The following is a 20,752-nucleotide window of genomic DNA, read 5'->3' as shown; positions in this document are numbered from 1 at the left end:
GAGGTCCCGAGTTCGATTCCGAGGGCGGTCAAAATAAATATGAGTGATTTTTCACTCTGATATCTATTTAATACCCAGGGCAAGTACATGTAGCGTCAGACTGCCATTATCTTGCCTTCATGTAATTAGCGATAAACATAACACTAGGTCAATACAATGCAGCGCCTTATGCTCAATTTGGTGCAGATAGGGGTTAAAGTAAGAAGAAGAAGTTATTTTAACGGTTGGTAAGGTATATACATATATTATGCTTCATCTTAAAAATTCTAGATAATATTCTCCTTGCGGTTAGAATTATTAAAAAAAAGACAAATAATATTTCATGTCTCCATTTCTTACAATAACAAAGTGTCCTCAGATGTACGAGAAGGATTCTACATCTGAGAACTAACGAAAAACAGCGGATGAAAAATTTCAAAGCTTTGGGAGAGCTTTGCAAGTATACAGTTATGAATTCCGCGCATCTTCAGCATGTACTTGTACGTACTTTCCTCCGAATTTTTACAGAGAGCGACTTTTTTTAATGCTGGCAATCCTTTTGAGAATATTTTCAAAGAAGCATTCCTCAGAAGCCTGTGCAAGCATCGGTGAGGCGGTGAGGGGGTGAGGGAGGGCGAGGGGCGGGCAGCGGGCGGAAAACAATTTTCCTGGAGCGGAAAACTTTAAAAGAAAAGTCAGGAAACGATTAGGGCTACCTGCTGCTGACTTCTCCGAATTTGTTATTGTTCAATTCCCGTATTGAGATAGTGTAGTCTAGTGGTGGGGTTTTTAATGATGTGGAAGTATGGCTGGGAGAAAATGACTTGAATTTTTAGTTAAACTAATAAATATAAATTTTTACAAACAGACGCATATTTTTTAAGATGACATAGGAAAAACAATAGAATAATAAATAGTAAAGTTAGATTCTGACTACGTAATTTGATTTTAAAAGTTATGAAATTAAAACTTTGATTTAAATTGTATTAAAGGTAATAATTTCTTATAATGCATAAAATATAATAGCAATTTAGAAAATTCTTTACTCCAAATACAAATATTTATTCCAAATACAGTATTTATTAACAATGTCATTTTTATTGTGATTGTGAAGACAGAAATTTGTGTATTTAATTAGAATTGTTATTACAAAGCCAGTAATATACGTAATGTATTTAAATATAAAATTATTATATTTTTACTGTAATTGTAAAGAAAGACATATGTATATATATTTACAATGTAATTGTAATTACAAGGCCTGTAATATACGTATTCAATGATAATATTACTTTATTTCTAACTGTAGTTATGAAGACAGATATATCCATTTGTATTAATATGTTATCATATTTGTAATTTATATTCATGTAAAGAAATAAAACCTTTGTAATAATACAAAACAAGAACGTAATATGCTTTTATATAAAAGTATATTCATCTGTTTTAATGCTATCTATGATGTTAAGTGAATAAATATCTAACATTTTAACAAATAAGTGCAAATCAATATTTGTAGTGTTGACGCCATTTCTGATTTGATTAATCACAATATTTCATTGTTATACCACAGAGTTATCGGAATTACATATCGCTCACTCCTTTCAAGAACGTCATAAATCAAAAATTGTCCATTTTCAGTTGTGCATGTTTTCGGAATGCCTAGAAAATGTACTATATCCCAGCAAAAGTGGCATATTTGAACTTAATATTTACCCGCTACAGGGCAGAAAGTGTTGTTTTTGTATTTTGAAGAAAAAGTATTGTTTAATTATTTATTTTAATATTTTATATATTTTTCAAATGGAGAAAAAACCTTCAGGTTTTACCTAACAAGATCTGTTGCACAGTAAAAAGTTCAATAAGTGGCGTGATATATATTTTTAATACATTGTATTATATTTTTAAACATTAAAAACGATCTCTTGAAAAATCAAAAAAATTGATTTATGACGTTCTAGAAAGGAGTGAGCGATATGTCATATAATGTTCATACTAAATTGTTGGTATAAAATAAGTGAAAACAATCCAACAGTTGGGATAAAATGTATTTTTTTATACACCTTATTATTGGTGAATTACACCGTTCATTATACTTTATTTTTGATGCACCTAATATCATTATCGAATCAGTAATAACATCTGCCTTTTAATATTATTATTTATTTTAAGAATTTAATTATCTGAAAGTTCTCTCCTTAAAGTAATTAATACTAAAAGTCTTAAACTTCACAAAATAAATAAGGATCAATAAGGATTGACAATATGATAATGACTAAAGCTTCTCCCCTATTGTTTACTGATATAAAATACGAAACAGGTCCTTCCCCCTTCCTCACCCGCAATAGGATATAAAACTTACAAAGCTGGAGTTTACAAAACAAAGACGTTAGATATTTTTTATTTACAACATTTGGAGTGTGCCTAAACACTCGTTCACAAATCTGGATTATTTCCTATTTGGAGTTATTTTTTTATACATTTTTGACGTCTCAACAAAGATGAAGAAGAATATGGAATTCTGTGTGAAAATAACTCCTAAAGTGGAGATAATCCAGATTTGTGAACAAGTATATGGACACACTTAAAATGTTGTAAATAAAATAGCTGGTCAAATTATAGGCAACATAAAAAATCGAAAATCAAATTTTCAGGCAGGTTTCAAGTATGTGAATTTAATTCAGGATTCGGCCCTCGCGTACAAATAAGAAATTCATTGCTTAAAAAAACCTTCCTCATCCCAATACAGATGGCTCTTGTGAACTCATACGTACTGTGTCACGAGATTGATCCAACATATCTAGATGTTCCAAAATTTGTAATAGTGTGGTTGTCAATTATAGGTAGAATTGGTGAATGTTACACGTGTGGAAAATGATCACTTAACCGAGCATATGACAGGTCGTAAGCCCTGTAAACGCCCAGGCTTTCATATTCTTCTTCATCTACGTTGAAATGTCAAAAAAATGTTAAGATATTTTTAACCCTTACCGGCCCATGTCGAATGTGATTCGACATTTTTTTCATCATTAGTATTATTAAGTTAAAATGCAAGCTAAATTATATATTTTTTAATTATCTATTACAATAGTATGTAGAGCAGAGGACAAATGAATTTTTGCCCACTTGAATGTGTAACTATCTACCTGGAGTTTTATATATATTTTTGGAACCGAAAAAGCTAAATTAAGTAACAAAAACATCTATTTTCAACGTCCTAAGGTCAAAACTGTTAATTTTTAATAAAATTTCATTTAAACAAAATGTTTTTTCAGTAATGATTTTTAATGCATTGTTCACGTGTCCATCGTAGATAACTTTAGAATAAAAATAGTTGTAAAATGTAGCTCAAGGTGACTCATGGAAATCAATTAATGAAGGTAAATTACTTAGGTTATATTATATTGAAGCTTATACCACCCTGCCCTACGCATTTATTAAAAGGCAACAACCCTATGCGAAGAAGATTGGAAAATACGGAATGTCATACATAACAATTAAGTCGCTCCCTCCTGTTTGTACGGTAAAGGTTTTTCCTTCCCGCTAAGCCTTTTTATTCCGAGGTTTTCCAAATAATAGGGTGGGAATGTAAGAAAGTGAGCCCTTTTTAAAAACAAATACACAGGCTGAAAAATCACCACGTGATCCCGAACCAAGCAGAGAACGTCATAGATTCATTTTTCGATGCATCATAATATAATATTCCTTAATGAGAATCAAATAAAGAGAAAAAAATGACATCTCAATATAGGTGAAGAAGAATTTAGAAATTTGTGTATTTACAGGGCTTACGACCCTTCATAGGCTGGTTTAAGTTGATCCCTTTATATACGTGTAGCATTCACCATTCTACCCATGATCGACATTCACATAATTTAAATTTATGGAACTGACATATCGCTCACTCCTTTCAAGAACGTCATAAATCAAAAAACTTGATTTTTCAGGAGAACGTTTTTAAAGTTAAAAATATAATACAATGTATTAAAAATAAATATCAAGCCACTTATTGAACTTTTTACTGTGCAACAGATCTTTTAAGGTAAAACCTGAAGGTTTTTCTCCATTTGAAAAATATTAAGTACATTTAAAAAAATAATTAAACAATACCTTTTCTTCAAAATGCAAAACAAACACTTTCTGCCCTGTAGCGGGTAAATATTAAGTTAAAAACATGCCTCTTTTGCTGGGATATGGTACATTTTCTGGGCATTCTGAAAACACGCAGAACTGAAAATTGACGATTTTTTATTTATGACGTTCTTGAAAGGAGTGAGCGATATATACATATAATATGCCCTTGATACGGGAAAACTGAGTGAGGGCACATATTGTAATTTGTAAATACGTATATGATAAAATAAATAAAAAGCAATAAATAATTGTTATTGGTCATAGATATGTGGCAGAAACTCTAGAAATCTTGACATCTCTGTACGGATGAAGAAAAATATAAAAGTATGGGTATCTACAGTGCTTACGACCTATCAAAAGCTGATTTGACTAATCAATTTATACACGTGTAACATCCAGCATCATACCCATGATTTACAACAACTCAAATTTCGGAAGTTGTACCATATTTCGCTCACTCCTTTCAAGAACGGCATAAATAAAAAAACTTGATTTTTCTGGAGAACGTTTTTAAAGTTGAAAAATATAACACAATTTATTAAAAATAAATATGAAGCTACTTACTGAACTTTTTACTATGCAACAGATCTTTTTAGGTAAAACCTGAATGTTTTTTTTTCATTTGAAAAATATTTATTATATTTATATTGTCCGCCTCCGTAGTGTAATGGTCAGCACGCTCGGCTACCGTTCTGGAGGTCCCGGGTTCGATTCCCAGGGGGGGGGTCAAATAAATATAAGTGATTTTTTCACTGTAATATTTATTCAATATTACTCTGGACTGGTACCTGAAGCGAAGGGCTGATCACCTTTCCTTCATGTGTAAACGATCAAGATAACACTGCGTTTATATGAAGCAGTGCCCTATGCACCATTGGGGTGCGGATAAGGGTTTTATTATTATTATTATTATTATTATATATATATATATATATATATATATATATATATATATATATATATATATATATATATATATATATATATATATATATATATATATACTATAAGACTTGGCACGATCAGATCAATCAGAACCTAAAATCTGGCGGTGTCAAAAGTCTGCGTAATCGGAGGGCATGTATGACTAGATGTATAGATGTGAAGGAGGCGAGGAGTGTATGTCAGGACAGAAGAGTGTGGCGTTTCATCCACTCTGCCTACCCCTGCGGGGAAACGGCGTGATATATAGTAGTAGTATATATATATATATATATATATATATATATATATATATATATATATATATATATATATATATATATATATATATATATATATATATATTCTATATCCTTTGATTGACATATTTTTAAACCGATTGTCAATCATTCTGATATCCTCAACTAAGAAAAATTCAGAGAAGGCACTGTACATATTGTTATTTGTAATTTGTAATAATGTGTATGACGTAATAAAAATAAATCTCACATAGTACAAAGTAAAAGGAATAGCACTATACATACAAATAATATGCATTGAAATGTTATTGACATTTAGCCATGTAACTATTTAAAATCACAAACATATATAATATTTCAATGTATGTATTACATTACATCAGGTATAATACAGAATGAATGTTCGTTACGTCATGCTTATTCACATATAAAGTACAAGTACTTAAATAGATCTGAAATAGATCGCAACATTCGGCCATGTCGTATTAGATTGCATGTCGTTAGCAATTTTGTTTTTTTGTTTATTGATTTTTTTTTACAAAATACATATTTAAATAATACAAAATAGTTGGTAAATATACAATACATTTCAAATATAACGTTTCTTACTCTCTAAAAAAGTAGATACTTGTGTTTAGAGAGGAGTTCGTTTTACAATATTTTTTTTAATAAACAAAGTAAAATAAACAAAAGAATTTAAAAAAAAAATATTCCTTGGTATGGAGTCTAGGTAGGGGTGAATCTCATATGTTTTTAAAAATGAAAATTGTCAGAAAACTCAGTAAAGGCATTTAATTGTTATTTGTAATAATGTGTATGATGTAATAAAAATAAGTAAATATATCCTATAAAATACAAAGTAAAAGGAATAGCATTATACAAGTAATGTGCATTGAAGTGTTATTGACATTTGACCATGTAACTATCGTACTTAAAATCACAAACAGATGTAAGGGAACATTTTAATGTATTACATTACATCAGGTACAATGATGAATGAACGTTCGTTACGTCAAGTTTATTTCCGTATAGAGTACAAGTGCTGGGAGTCAGTTGAATTGTTCGAGAGGCTGACACGATCGGCGACAGTTTGTGCTTGTATAGAGCCGAGACGTGCTGCGGAATAGAGACACAACACGATGATTAGGAGGCTGGAAGTGAATGCTCGCGCTCCAGAAGCGACCGAATTAATTGGAGGCGGTGAGACAGTGATTGGGCTACTAATCTAGTTATATATTAACCCAGCCTGACCCGGCGCGACCTTCAATCAGACACCCTTTACGAGGGTTGCCCGTTTCGACAGCGGATTAACCGATAATACTTAATAATACTAGTAACTGTTATACATTGTATTCCTCGAGAGAAGTGGGGATTTTTCATTAATATTATAATATATCCTCCGCCTCCGTAGTGTAATGGTCATCACGCTCGGCTACCGTTTTAGAGGTCCCGGGTTGGATTCCCAGAGGGGGTGTAATAAATATAAGTGATTCTTTCACTTTAATATTTATTCAATATTACCCTGGACTGGTACCTGAAGTGGAGGGCTGATCACTTTTCCTTCGTGTGTTAATGATCAAGATAACACTGCGTTTATATTATGTGCCCTATGCACCACTGGGGTGCGGATAAGGATTCGAATAAAACAATACCCACACTGAAAATATGTAAAAAATATCATAAATTAGGACTAAAAAAAATAAATAAATGCAATTATCAATTAATAACGACCATTTCTTAAAGTTTATTGTGACACGAGTTTCAATGCATTTCGCTTTCAAATGCCGCATGTAAAGCTTAGTCTATATTTTACAATCGTATCTTTGGATGCGTCGAAACACGTGTCATAATAGATTTGAATAAAAAGTGATATTTACCAAGTAAAATTCAAATTTAAAATGGATAGATATTACACAAAGTGACTGCCGAATCAATCAATGAAAATAATTAAGGAATTATAATTAGTATAAATACGACGAACATTATACACGTGGCGAAAATCGTCAGCAAAATGTTATTATTTATATTGACTAACTAAATAACCATCATGCCGATTCTCCTAAAGATTATGCCGAGAGCATAGAACGCCACACCACTACAACTATGTCATTAATACACTAGTATTAATGACAGCTTTTCGCAGCTTTCAAGTATTTGAGAAACTTCATTATGCCAAATTTTCCTCGGTCTCCCTCAGCTCTTTTTTCCAACTACATTCGCCTCATAAACGAATTAAATTCATATAAAACTTCATTATATATAAACCTTCATTATACATAAAACTTCATACATACATAAATCCCTTTTTTTAAACTGTAATATGTGTAACATCTACCTTCATAGAGCACCAGCATGAAGAATTTATTTAATATTTTATTTAATATATTTTATATCTGATAAACTAACTGCGTACATAAAATATTTTAAAGATTTTCTACGAAACCTTATTTATATACAAATGGTTTTTCATATACCAAAGACGTAAGATTTAAGCTCATTAAATGTGAAAATTTCACATCCCTCGGATTGCGAGAGGTAATCTGGTAATTTTAAGCTTTCCAATCCACAACCACTAATTGAGTTTGATACAAACGACTTTGCTAAAGCGTCCCTAAGTAGTAATTCATTATCATCTAAGCCTCTGATGAGAAGGCACTTAGTAGAAAATTATCCAATTTCCATTTCAGGCGATTGAATGTCTGATCGTGTTTTATAAAGGGCACGTGTACACGTTGACAAAAAAATTAAAACTCCTAATCCTTAGCTCTCGAGTGTCACCATAAAGACGCCATGGTTTAATCATATTAGTCGAGTGCCGCCGCTATGGCGACAAATAAATAAAATGCAATTTCTCAATACTTTTAGCATGTTATTTTATTTAGTTTTAAATAAACTTAAACTAAAATCATTCAAATAAAACATATAATAGAATAACATCATCATACTAATGTTGGTAGCGACGAAACCCGGTCACTGGTAAAATTAATTAAATGTGGCAAAAACTAAATACAGTAAAACCCCCCCTTAATGTTGGGATAGGTTCCGCGTTATCTTAGGGAACGTTACAGGGGGTTTATGTTTTAAATTATATTATGACATTTTAACAAAAAAATGACTGAAATCAGTAATTTTAAAATTAAAATACAATTTAAAAACATTTACCCTCTATAACGTACCCTACAATAAAGCTGTAACTATCTCAACGTTATAAGGGGGTTTACTATAGTTGTTATTTCATTACATAAAATGCATTTTCGCCAATAAATGTGGGTACAAAACATAAATCTAATTGTATTATATTGATGTTTATTCGAATTACATTTATTTTAGAATTTGTAATATATTTATAATAAATTACATAAATATAATAGCAAATTGTGATAATATACATATTTATACTTTTAAGATTTAAACTTTTTTTTAAAGTTACCTACTTAAATGTTTCATACCCATTTTCAGGTGAGTAAGCCCGAATAGTCGCAAATTTGTATCGATTCAAATATTTTCAAGGCTCTACCAACTTAGTAAAACTATTTATATTAAAAATAGATTCGTCCTATAAAGGTTAAGAAGATTTTCTTCAACAATTTCTAAAATGTACCTACGTTATTTAAACTTTTGGAACTTTTGCGTTATCTTTTTCAAACACATTTCTTTTCGGCGGGGAAAGTAATCTGTAGGACTAAATTTTAAAAAAAAAGTATTTTAAGGCGACTGCAAACTTTTACCCCATTGAATATTAACAAATTGAACATTTTACAAATTATTTTGTCCCATTCTGCCTTTAAAGTTGCTTGAGACAAAAAAAACATATAAGTATCGACATCTCAGTGAACAGAATGTGTTTATCAAAATTTATAAAATTATAAAGAATAAATGAGAAATTATAGAGGCATCGATTTTGCATAGGATCGTTTTCACAAAATAATTACTACATTTTTTTTAAATTCCATGTAACCTAAAATTGGCAATATTTGAATAAGCTTTATATGTATAAAAATATAATTAAACAAAAAGTACGTATAAAAACTGCCCCAGAGGCAGTATTTTACAAAAATGGCTCCATACAAATTATCCAAAATTATTTTATAATGAAAAGTATTTATAATTAAAATCTAGTAACAGTAATATCGTACTGATTTTTTACATGTAACTAGCTATATCCAGCCACGCATTGCTGCGGCTCATTCTGGTTTAATGGAAATGAAAAAAAAGGGAGAACACACTTTTTATCATGGGTAAAAACACTCGTTCATGTTTTCAGGCGTCTCCCAGAATGTAAAATAATTTGGCAATGATCTTGCATACATTTAAATAAAAAGGTCTCTGCTTTATAAAAGCTTATTAGCCATTGATACTGCCGCGAACTCATACACGAAGCGAAGAGAGAATTACGTTATATATGTTTGATTAAAAAAAAAAGTAGTGTGACATTCAATCGTGGGTAGGATAGTGAACGTTAAACCGACCAGTGGCGTGCATTCCATACAGGCAGAAAAGCAGTGCCTGTACTTACTTACCCGCGTGACATATAAAAACGCAACCAGTACCTACCCTACCTTACTAAGTAGTACCAGCTTACCTTACTACCTACCTCATTATCATTTTCATATTGTAATCCGTATAAGCGCCCTTGAGGTAGTATTTTACGAAAATGGCGCTAGATAAATCATCCAAGATCATTATTATTATTACCTCTATTGCCTACTCTAATTAATTCTCTGCACACGCCACTGTCTATAAATACAAGATCGTAAGTCCTGTAAATACCCAGAAATCCATATTTTTCCATAAAGTACACATCCCTATTATTTTTCTTTAGTCGATTACGGAAATAATCCTGCACCGAAGACTATCGATCGAATATTGATAATACTCGTATGCGGGAACGGCGCGGGGGTCACGGTGGGATTATATCATGCGGAAGACATCGCATCACAATGTGCGAGTAGTTTGGTCAGATCACAAAGGGTTGCCACTTACCACAGGCCAGCTGGCCTGGCTAAATTGACCTCTTTACTTTGAGTTCAAAGTGTTATACACAATAGTATTACGTACATACGTAGTCTGAATTACAAAACCACAGTGAAAATAGCTTTTATGTCAAAATTAAAGTCATAATAAATGTGAATGAATACGTTAATGATATTGACATCTCAACATGAAGTTCAAATTAAATTCATATTGAATGTGAATAAATACGTTAATGAGATTGACATCTCAACATGAAGCCAAAATTAAAGTTACATTGAATGTGAATGAATACGCTAATGAGATTGATATCTCAACGTGAAGTCAAAATCAAAGTCATATTGAAAACAAATGAATACATTAATGAGATTGACATCTCAATATGAAGCTAAAATTAAAGTTATATTGAATGTGAATGAATACGTTAATGAGATTGATATCTTAACATGAAGCCAAAATTTAAGTCGTATTGAACATGAAACATCTCAACATGAAACCTAAATTGAATGTGAATGAATACGCTAATGAGATTGATATCTCAACATGAAGCTAAAATTAAAGTCACACTCAATGTGAATTAATACTTTAATGAGATTGATATCTCAACATTGAGTCAAAATTAATGTCATATTGAATGTGAATAAATACGTTAATGAGATTGACATCTCAACATGAAGTAAAAGTTAAAGTCATATTGAATGTGAATGAATACGCTAATGAGATTGATATCTTAACATGAAGCCAAAATTTAAGTCGTATTGAATGTGAAAGATTGATTGATGTATGTATATATTTATATTTATATATTTATTGACTTGTCGTTTACTTTATTAAACTCTATATTTATACATTTCATAAATTTAAATCAAACACTGATTTTAATATAAAACCATAAATTTTGAGACCATAAGTCTTATAAGTTTTGTTCTCTTAACATAAAACTCGCACCTACTAGATAACACATTTGAAATCAACAATTAATTATAAATATTCATACGTATATATATATATATATATATATATATATATATATATATATATATATATATATATATATATATATATATATATATATATATATATATATATATATATATATATATATATATATATATATATATATATATATATATATATATATATACATACATATATATATATATATATATATATATATATATATATATATATATATATATATATATATATATATATATATGTATGTACATGTTTGTATGTACAAATATGGATAATATTTTGTAATTTTTGTATTTTGTAGACGCTTAATGCATGTTTATCTATTTTGTTTAATTTAACAACAAAGGGGTTTAATTATTGAACATGCTTAATAGATAGAACAGTTCAATTATTGAACGTGCTTAACAAATAGAACAGTTCAATTATTGAACATGCTTAATAGATAGAACAGTTCAATTATTGAACATGCTTAATAGATAGAACTGTTCAATTATTGAACATGCTAAATAGATAGAACTGTTCAATTATTGAACATGCTAAATACATTTGTTTAGATCTGGAGTATTATTTCCCAAACTATTGATTGCCATAATCTACGCAAATATTACCATATTATAAATAGCTGTATTTTTCGCTTTATTTCATTCGATAATTCTTGTGTATTCCACTCAGGGTCTTGTAATTTGTGTCTTAGTGTTATACGAGTTGTGAAAATGACCACATTATTCAAAACACAAAGGAAATGTGTATCATTCGTGATAGTGTGTACGCAGGGCTGAATGAAATCTGTGGCGTTGTTTTTATTTATATATGCTTTATAATATTTGATTTATACATCTTTAAACCACACCTGTAGGTACACAGTACAAGCCTCTTGGTATCATATGGCATATAAAACGGTCAGGTTTGAACGAGTTTGCGTCCAATCCACATAAAAAATGAAGTCAGAAACTCGGTTCTTCGTGGTCTATAGTGCGGTTTAATTTAAACCGGATTGGGCAAGTGTATAAGATGGGTATATGTACATATTTAGACGCTGCCCGAGCTATCCACCCTTAATATAGAAGCGAGAGTGAACATATCGCTCACTCCTTTCAAGAAAATCAAAAATCGTCAATTTTCAGTTGTGCATGTTTTTGGATGCCCAGAAAATGTACTATATCCCAGCAAAAGTTGCATATTTTTAACTTAATATTTACCCGCTACATGGCAGAAAGTGTTGTTTTTGCATTTTGAAGAAAATGTGTTGTTTAATTATTTTTTTAAACACACTCAGGTTTTACCTAAAAAGATCTGTTGCACAGTAAAAAGTTCGGTAAGTGGCTTGATATTCATTTTTAATACATTGTATTATATTCTTAAACTTCAAAAACGTTCTCCTGAAAAATCAAGTATTTTGATTTATGACGTTCTTGAAAGGAGTGAGCGATATGCGTTTTATATTATTATTATTACGACATGTATTTTTTGGCATAACTTGTGACAGGAGACGAAAAGTGGATAATTCATAATATTTAACGAGTACCTTCTATGTTTGCCTATAACACGTAACTTAAAAAAACCATAAGTTCGTAATAAAACAAAAAATATATATATAAATTACTTACCAGTTCTTACGCACTCCTCAGTTAAACAAACGTTTTTTCTTCTTCCTGAAAAAATAAGAAAATATTCTTTAGTAAGTAGAAAAATTAATTTTGTTGTTGTTGACTTTATTTTTTGCCTTATAAAAATGCAGAATAATCTCTAACGTTTGGTTGAATAGGAGCTAGCAACCTGCCGGAGGCTGTAATGCCTCGAGGAGTCACATGCAGAGCCGTCTGGGATGCGAGTATGGCATTCGTTATTTTGAAACTTTTATTTTAGGTTATTGTGTATTTTCAAAGGAAACCACAAAGACAAGAAATTTGAGTTTTTTCACTAACAAAGAAAGAAAATATTTGGGTTTTATAAATTTAACATGCTTATGGTTTTTGAGAAATGTAAAAATAGCTCCTAAGTTTCCACTTAGTATTTGGACACATCGCTCACTCCATTCAACAACGTCATATAAAAAAACTTGATTTTTCACGGGATCGTTTTTAAGATTAAAAATATAATAAAATGTATTAACAATACGAGTATTTGGTCACATCGCTCACTCCATTCAACAACGTCATATATAAAAAAAACTTGATTTTTCAGGGGATCGTTTTTAAGTTTAAAAATATAAAAAAATGTTTTAACAATACATAAATATCAAGCCACTTGTTGAACTTTTAACTGTGCAACAGATCTTTTTAGGTAAAATCTGAATGTTTTTTCTCCATTTGAAAAATATTTAGTGTATTTAAAAGAATAATTAAACAATAACTTAACAATATATCAAAAATCGTCAATTTTCAGTTGTGTATGTATTCGGAATGCCCAGAAAATGTACTATATCCCGGCAAAAGTGGCATATTTTAAAATTAATATTTACCCGCTACAGGGCAGAAAGTGTTGTTTTTGCATTTTGAAGAAAATGTATTGTCTAATTATTTTTTAAATAAGTATCCCAAATATTTTTCAAATGGAGAAAAAACTTTCAGGTTTTACCTAAGAAGATCTTTTGCACAGTAAGTTCAATAAGTGGCTTGATATTTATTTTTAATACATTTTATTATATTTTTAAACTTTAAAAACGATCTCCAGAAAAATCAAGTTTTTTTAAATATATGACGTTGTTGAAAGGAGTGAGCGATGTGTGTAGAGTACCGAATATGATGAGATTGCGAAAACTGCCTTAGTTAATATATGCAAGTAATTATTGAAAATTGCTTTACGAAAGTCCACCTAATTATTCATGATTTGAAGTAAACACAAAGTTATAATTGGTGGCTTCAGAAGTGACTCGTCTTCTTTGGTGAATTTGCATAAATCTAATAGCAATTTTCGAACAAAATGCGATCAAACTTTATAGAGTTTCAATCAGATTTTTTGTAAAATAAACAGAAACCGGAACGCCTTTACTTTTATCAAAGGATTTGGAACTTTTGCGCCCTTGGCGACTTTGTTTAGAGCCTTTGAAGAATGGGGTGTTCGAGCTAATGAAGCTTTATGGTAACACCCAAATCCTGGACACTATTCACCCCCAAGACTCATGACGGGAGAAAACTTACTTTGGTCGACTTCAATCTTTAAAGCCAATCGTAAAAATGGTGTACCAGACTGTTAACCAACATTATTAACGACATTTTGAGTGTCCAAACGCTTGGTCACAAATTTGGATTATCTCCAATTATAGGAGTTAATTTCCATATTATTTTTTGACATCTTAGCATAGATAAAGAATATTGAATTCTGGGCATTTACGGAGCATTGGGAAATTGAACCATATACATAGACGTTACGAGAATTTGAGTAGTGTGGTTGTCAATCATGGGAAAAACTGGTAAATGTTACACGTGTGTAAGTGATCACGTACACCAGTCAATGATAGTCGTAAGCCCCGTAAAAGCCCAGACTTCCATATTCTTCTTCATCTATGTTGAGATATCAAAAAATAACATGAAGAGTATTAATTTTTTTTCTTCTTTAAACTAAATATGAATTTATACTTGATAAATTTAAAAATAATTTCATCAATTGATTCGGCAATCTTTTTGTCGTTAATATCTATCCATTTTTAATTCAAGTTTTACTTGGTCTTACAATTTATTGTGACACATTCATCGCACATCACAACATTCCACATCATTAAATAAAGTAACGACTTCTTAACTTTTTACACTCTTTTGAGATTAATCAGTAATGAAATTACCGGTTAGAAGTAGCAACGATAGAAATCTCCTGAAAAATGTTGAAAAGAGACCTCAAACACGTTTCAGAGATAAAAGATGCTACATTGATAAATTTGTCATGAAAAGAAAAATGAAAAGCTAAGGGTCTTGACTATGTACCGTACACGAGTGAACAGGTCGCTCACTCCTTTCAAGAACGTCATAAATCAAAAATCGCCAATTTTCAGTTGTGCAAGTTTTCGGAATGCCCTGAAAATGTACTACATCCCAGCAAAAGAGGCATATTTTTAACTTAATATTTACTCGCTACAGGGCAAAACATGTTGTTTTTGCATTTTGAAGAAAAGGTATTGTTTAATTATTTTTTTTAATAAACTAAATATTTTTCAAATAAAGAAAAAACCTTCAGGTTTTACCTAAAAAGATCTGATGCACAGTAAAAAGCTCAATAAGTGGCTTGATATTTATTTTTAATTCATTGTGTTATATTTTTAAATTTTAAAAACATTCTCCTGAAAAATCAAGTTTTTTGATTTATGACGTTCTTGAAAGGAGTGAACGAGGTTTGAAAGTGCTTTTAAGTTAGCTGGGAGACCTCAGGCATTCGTTTGCTAGGAAAGTCGCTAATATTCTTTAAAGTAAAGCACTCGGAAGAAGCAAATAATTGAGTTTATGATAGTCTGTCCCATATCGAAATCAATGAGTAAACTTTGCTAGTGCACTCACGTGAACAGTTAACCCTTTGGTTACCAAAAACCGATAAATCGGCTTTCTGTTCTCTAGCGAGAAATACCGGACCCTTCCGAAGTCATGATTTATAAAAGAATCAGATACATTTTGGTCAGTATGTTAGGGATTCCTTCAGGGTTATGAAATTGTTTTCGATTTATATTTTTTTTTTTCTTAAGTTAAACATCGATATTAAGAGTAATATAATAATTTATATCTTACAATTACTTTCAATATTAGCAAAAATAAATATACAAATAAACTTAAAGAGAAAAATAAATATATTATTTTGATATTATCTTTAAACACTCCGTGTTTATATATTAATATCATATCCAACCCATTTCACTTTTGAACTATTTATGTTGAAATCGCGGTATTTCTAAGACCCTTGAAACCCTCCTCCGCACCCGATGGTGCAAAGACCACTCCATCATTTAAAAGCAGATTTATCTTGATCGTTAACACATTAAATAAATGTGATCAGGTACCAGTCCAGGGTAATATTAAATAAAAATTCTTCTTCCAACCTTTATCCGCACCCCATGGTGCAAGGGCACTGCATCGTATGAAAGCAATGTTATCTTGATCGTTAAATAAAGATAACATTGCTTCTATACGATGCAGTGTCGAAAGAAAGCTGATCAGCCTTGCCCTTCAGGTACCAGTCCAGGGTAATATTAAATAAACATTAGAGTGAAAAATCACTTATATTTATATTGACCCTCTTGGGAATCGAGCTCGAGACTTCCAGTACTGTAGCTGAGCATGCTGACCATTATACTATAGAGGCGAACAAAAATTTCTAGCAAAATAACCCAAAAATTCCAGAACTTTTAAAATAGTTAAAGGTATTTTAAGGAAAAGCATTGTTAGCTTTGTGGTATGGTAATATATTTAAAATTTATGCTATTTGTGTAGGTCTACCTCCATAGTGTAGTGGTTAGCGCGCTATGCTACCATGCTGGAGGTCTCAGGTTCGATTCCCAACAGGGTAAAAATAAATATTAGTCATTTTTCAGTGTTATATTTATTTAATATGATCCTGGATTGGTACCTGAAGCGGAAGGCTGATCACCTTTCCTTAATGTATTTAACGATCGAAATAACAGTGCTTCTATATCATGCAGTGCCCTATGCACCATAGGGTGGGAGTAAGGGTTAGAGGAAGAAGATAGTAATATAACACTATCCTAATTTATGTATTAATTTTAAATCAAACACAGATTTTTTGCGTCTACTAAGTTGTATTTTATTAACAAAAAAAACATAAAAAAATATATTGTGACAATTGTTTCGCCTTGTTAGGGCATTATCAAACGAACATTCGTTTGATAATGCCCTAACAAGGCGAAACAATTGTCACAATATATTTTTTTATGTGTTTTTTGTTAATAAAATACAACTTAGTAGACGCAAAAAATCTGTGTTTGATTTAAAATTAATACATAAATAAAAATGGAGTTCTACAAATTAAACGCCAAGTCAATAAATAACACTATCCTTATCATTCATCGTATGATAAGGAGAGTATTATAGTAAAAGGTAGCCAAGGGGTTAAAATTGAATTATTCCTAGCACGAGCGACACTCTGTCTGTTCTCTACGGTCGTACAGTCCCTCATCCAGCCCTATAGTGTACAACGTACAGTACTGTACAGTCCCAGCCCAGCCTAGCTGTTTATGTTCCCTAAACCAACACAGCGGCAAGCCGGCGCGCCAATCTAGGACTAATGGATAACAATTTACTAACTATTTACTTGATAATCAAACTTCAATTTCCTCACAAGCGAGTGAACCTTTATTATTTTAATGAAAACTTATTAGACTTTGATTAAATTCGTGTTACCCCACAAAACACTGCGAGTGTTTATTATCTGTGAAATTTGGTATTTTAATTGGACGAGATTAAAAAATCAAAACATTTCATTTTTAATTAGATTTTAATATATTTTTATAATACTGCGTGCTGTGTTAGGTTACAGTTCATACACATAATAACAAATTACAGCAATGTACCATCACTGAGTTTTACAACATTGTTAGCTATTTTATTTATTGTTTCGGCATTAACTTTGTGGTAAGACATGTTACAATGATTAAAGAAAACACTTCGTTTTTTACCACTTGAGTTTTATTATAGACTACATGTTTCAGAAGTTAAACTTCCATCATTCAGGTCTGTATAATAACTGAGTTATTATACAGACCTGAATGATGGAAATTTAACTTCTGAAACATGTAGTCTATAATAAAACTCAAGTGGTAAAAAACGAAGTGTTTTCTTTAATCATTGTAACATTGTTAGCTACATAAAAAAATGAAAATCGTATATTTAGGCCTTTCGCAGTACGTTAAAATAATCCAAGGTTCTGATTTCGGATACATCCAAAGAAATGGGTCTCTGCTAAATAAAAGTAGTCTTAATACAACGTAGATGGCTTTTGTGAACTCGTATGTTCTGAATCACGAGATTGATCATATTTAAAAAATATATATATATAAAAAATCTTAGTATTATGATTGTCATTTATGAAGTAGAATGGCGAATGTTGCACGTGTATAAAGTAATTAATTAGATGGCTCTGTATATTGCGAGTGTTTTTGCCTAGAAATTTCACTCATGAATTACATGAAATTATAGTAACCTCAAACATAAAGAGTACATCCACTCACAAGTAGGCATAGGCTACGAAACTTATAAAGTTGAAGCCTGAGTAGGGACATGATAAACGGTGTTGCATAAGCCGTAGCTAGATTTCAGAGTCACTTGGACGTTAGGTAATTAAAAAAAAATGCTCTGTAAATAGAAAAAAACCCCAGACTTCCTAATTCATCTTCATCTATGTTGAGACATTAAGAAAATAAAAATAAAAATATTTATAATATGAAATGAAATACAACAAAGCTGAAAAATACGATATATTTCTGAACTACTTACATCCATTTATGAATAGCTCTTTTATATTTATGTACGTATGTAGTTGTCCGCCTGCATAGTGTAATGGTCAGCACGCTCGGCTACCGTTCTGGATGTCCCCGGGTCGATTGCCAGGGGGATTCAAATAAATATAAATGATTTTTTGACTCTAATATTTATTTAATACTACCGTGGGCTGGGGTAGCGGAGGGCTGATCACCTTTCCTTCATGTGTTAGCGATCAAGTAAACACTGCGTTTATATGATGCAGTGCCCTATGCACCATTGGGGTGCAGATAAGGGTTTGAAGAAAAATCTATTCTTTATGATTTTATGGATAGTTGAAGCGGTTTGTATAACTTTATTGCATTATAATTAAAATCCAAGTTTAAATTCTTTTGATTAAAAGGGGTAATATGTGTTAGGTTTTATTTGATATATTTTGGATGTTTTAGTTCTATGTACATACGTCATATATAGTTTGATATCTCGAATTCATTTTATGAGAATAGATCTGAGACATATAATACATTTTAATTTTGCTCAGATACGCTTCACGAAAATAGTTTCCGGATGTTTATGTTGCTTAAATAAATACGCCTATTTTTTCAATTAGTAGACTCGATAAACATTTATCTCATTAATACTCCAATACAGTCACAACCATATATTAATCATATAATTTATTGACTTCTGTTAACAAATTAATACATGCCTGTTTGAATGGGAAGTCAACATCAATCCCACCATTGCTACATACAGGGTGGCGCAAAATTATTCACCCTATCGGTTATAAGATTAAAGTTTTCATTAACATTTCTTGGTGAAACTACATTTTATAGAATAATTATGTGGTTTTTTCACGTGAATTTTATTTGACCATGAATCGGGTTTCGTCGTAACCGACATCATCGGACTGGTGTGAGGCTAGACAAAATTCTATGTTATGTACATAACAAGGCACAGGTTGAAAACCATGATTTTGTACAGTATTTTTTGCTGGTGAAATAAAATTCGTGTGGAAAAAAACTACATAGTTGTCATTTTGTTCTATCGCAAGATGTTATATTTTTTGCAAATGGCGTCGTACGTCATATTTGACGATTGTGAACTAGACAGCTGCGGTATACAAACGAATTGATAAAACGGACACAAATGTATATCAATACTGGTGGCAGCCACTTGACGGGTCTCATATTTTCACTTTACAAAAAAAATTAATAGGGTCCAAATGAAGATTTTCATCACTGAAAAACATTTTTTTTTATTCAGTAAAAAAGTCATTGAAAAAAATTGGATTATCATTTTTGCGCAACCATTAACCTGTTTGTATACCACAGCTGTCTAGTTTACAAATATCAAATATAATTGACGCAAGACGCCTTTTGCAAGAATTATGAATTTTTCCGATTGGATAATTAATTTTGCGCCACCTTTTATTGGCATTAATCTTATTCATAGTGAGTACAAAATGACAATTTATATTTAGAGACAGTATTTTTCTAAAAATTAAATATGTACATATTGAATGTAAGGCCTAGATTAAATGATAAATGTAAAATAAACATGGTTTCGAAATTAAAAACTGTTTATAAACAAATCACACTTGTCCCACTTATAAATGCTGCCAATACGCATATTATACAAGTAGGATACAGATACACAAGTATTAATGTAACTCACATTCATCAAGCCTACATATGTATGTAAATGAATAAATATTTTATTAAAGTAATCGAGAATACATGAATTTCAACTTTATATATCTTTAAATTATTTAAACTATAATTACTCGTTAAATGAGATGAAATTTGAAGATATTTATTGCTTTTTAGCAATAAGCCCATTGATAAGGGTCCAAATCCTGTGAAAGAAATTCGCTTTATTCTTTGTTAAAAAAAAACGGCAATGTATATTGGTCATTGGTAAGTATTTATTTTTTTTAAATACATTTTTACAGTATATTATCTTTTTTAATAATTATTTTTATAAAGTATATTATCTTTTTTATAAATGCTTCCTAATTTTTTTCATTTATCCTCAGAAATTTTTTGCTTAACTACAGTTTTTTTAATATTATTTTATTTATTTCTGATTTAA

The 20,752-nt window shown here is 30.6% G+C and overlaps 1 protein-coding gene across 1 annotated transcript in view; it reads right to left on the bottom strand.

Annotated features, from left to right (window-relative positions):
• The window catches only part of Nep1 (M13 family metallopeptidase neprilysin 1), a gene marked incomplete at its 5' end in the record, with an annotated part of 31,088 nt that extends 18,193 nt beyond the window's left edge, over positions 1 to 12,895 (bottom strand). Inside the window, one exon of the mRNA XM_088274457.1 lies at positions 12,851 to 12,895. Coding sequence (XP_088130583.1) covers positions 12,851 to 12,895 — 45 coding nt within the window. The remainder of the gene's footprint in view (positions 1 to 12,850) is intronic.
• Between the last annotated feature and the right edge of the window lie 7,857 nt (positions 12,896 to 20,752).

Source organism: Brachycentrus maculatus, unplaced genomic scaffold (genome assembly GCF_059751285.1).
Source record: "Brachycentrus maculatus isolate JH-2025_06_01 unplaced genomic scaffold, ASM5975128v1 h1tg000677l, whole genome shotgun sequence".
Classification (NCBI taxonomy): Eukaryota; Metazoa; Arthropoda; class Insecta; order Trichoptera; family Brachycentridae; genus Brachycentrus; species Brachycentrus maculatus.
The sequence above is the reverse complement of the archived record's forward strand: the minus strand, read 5'-3'. Positions and strand labels throughout refer to the sequence as shown.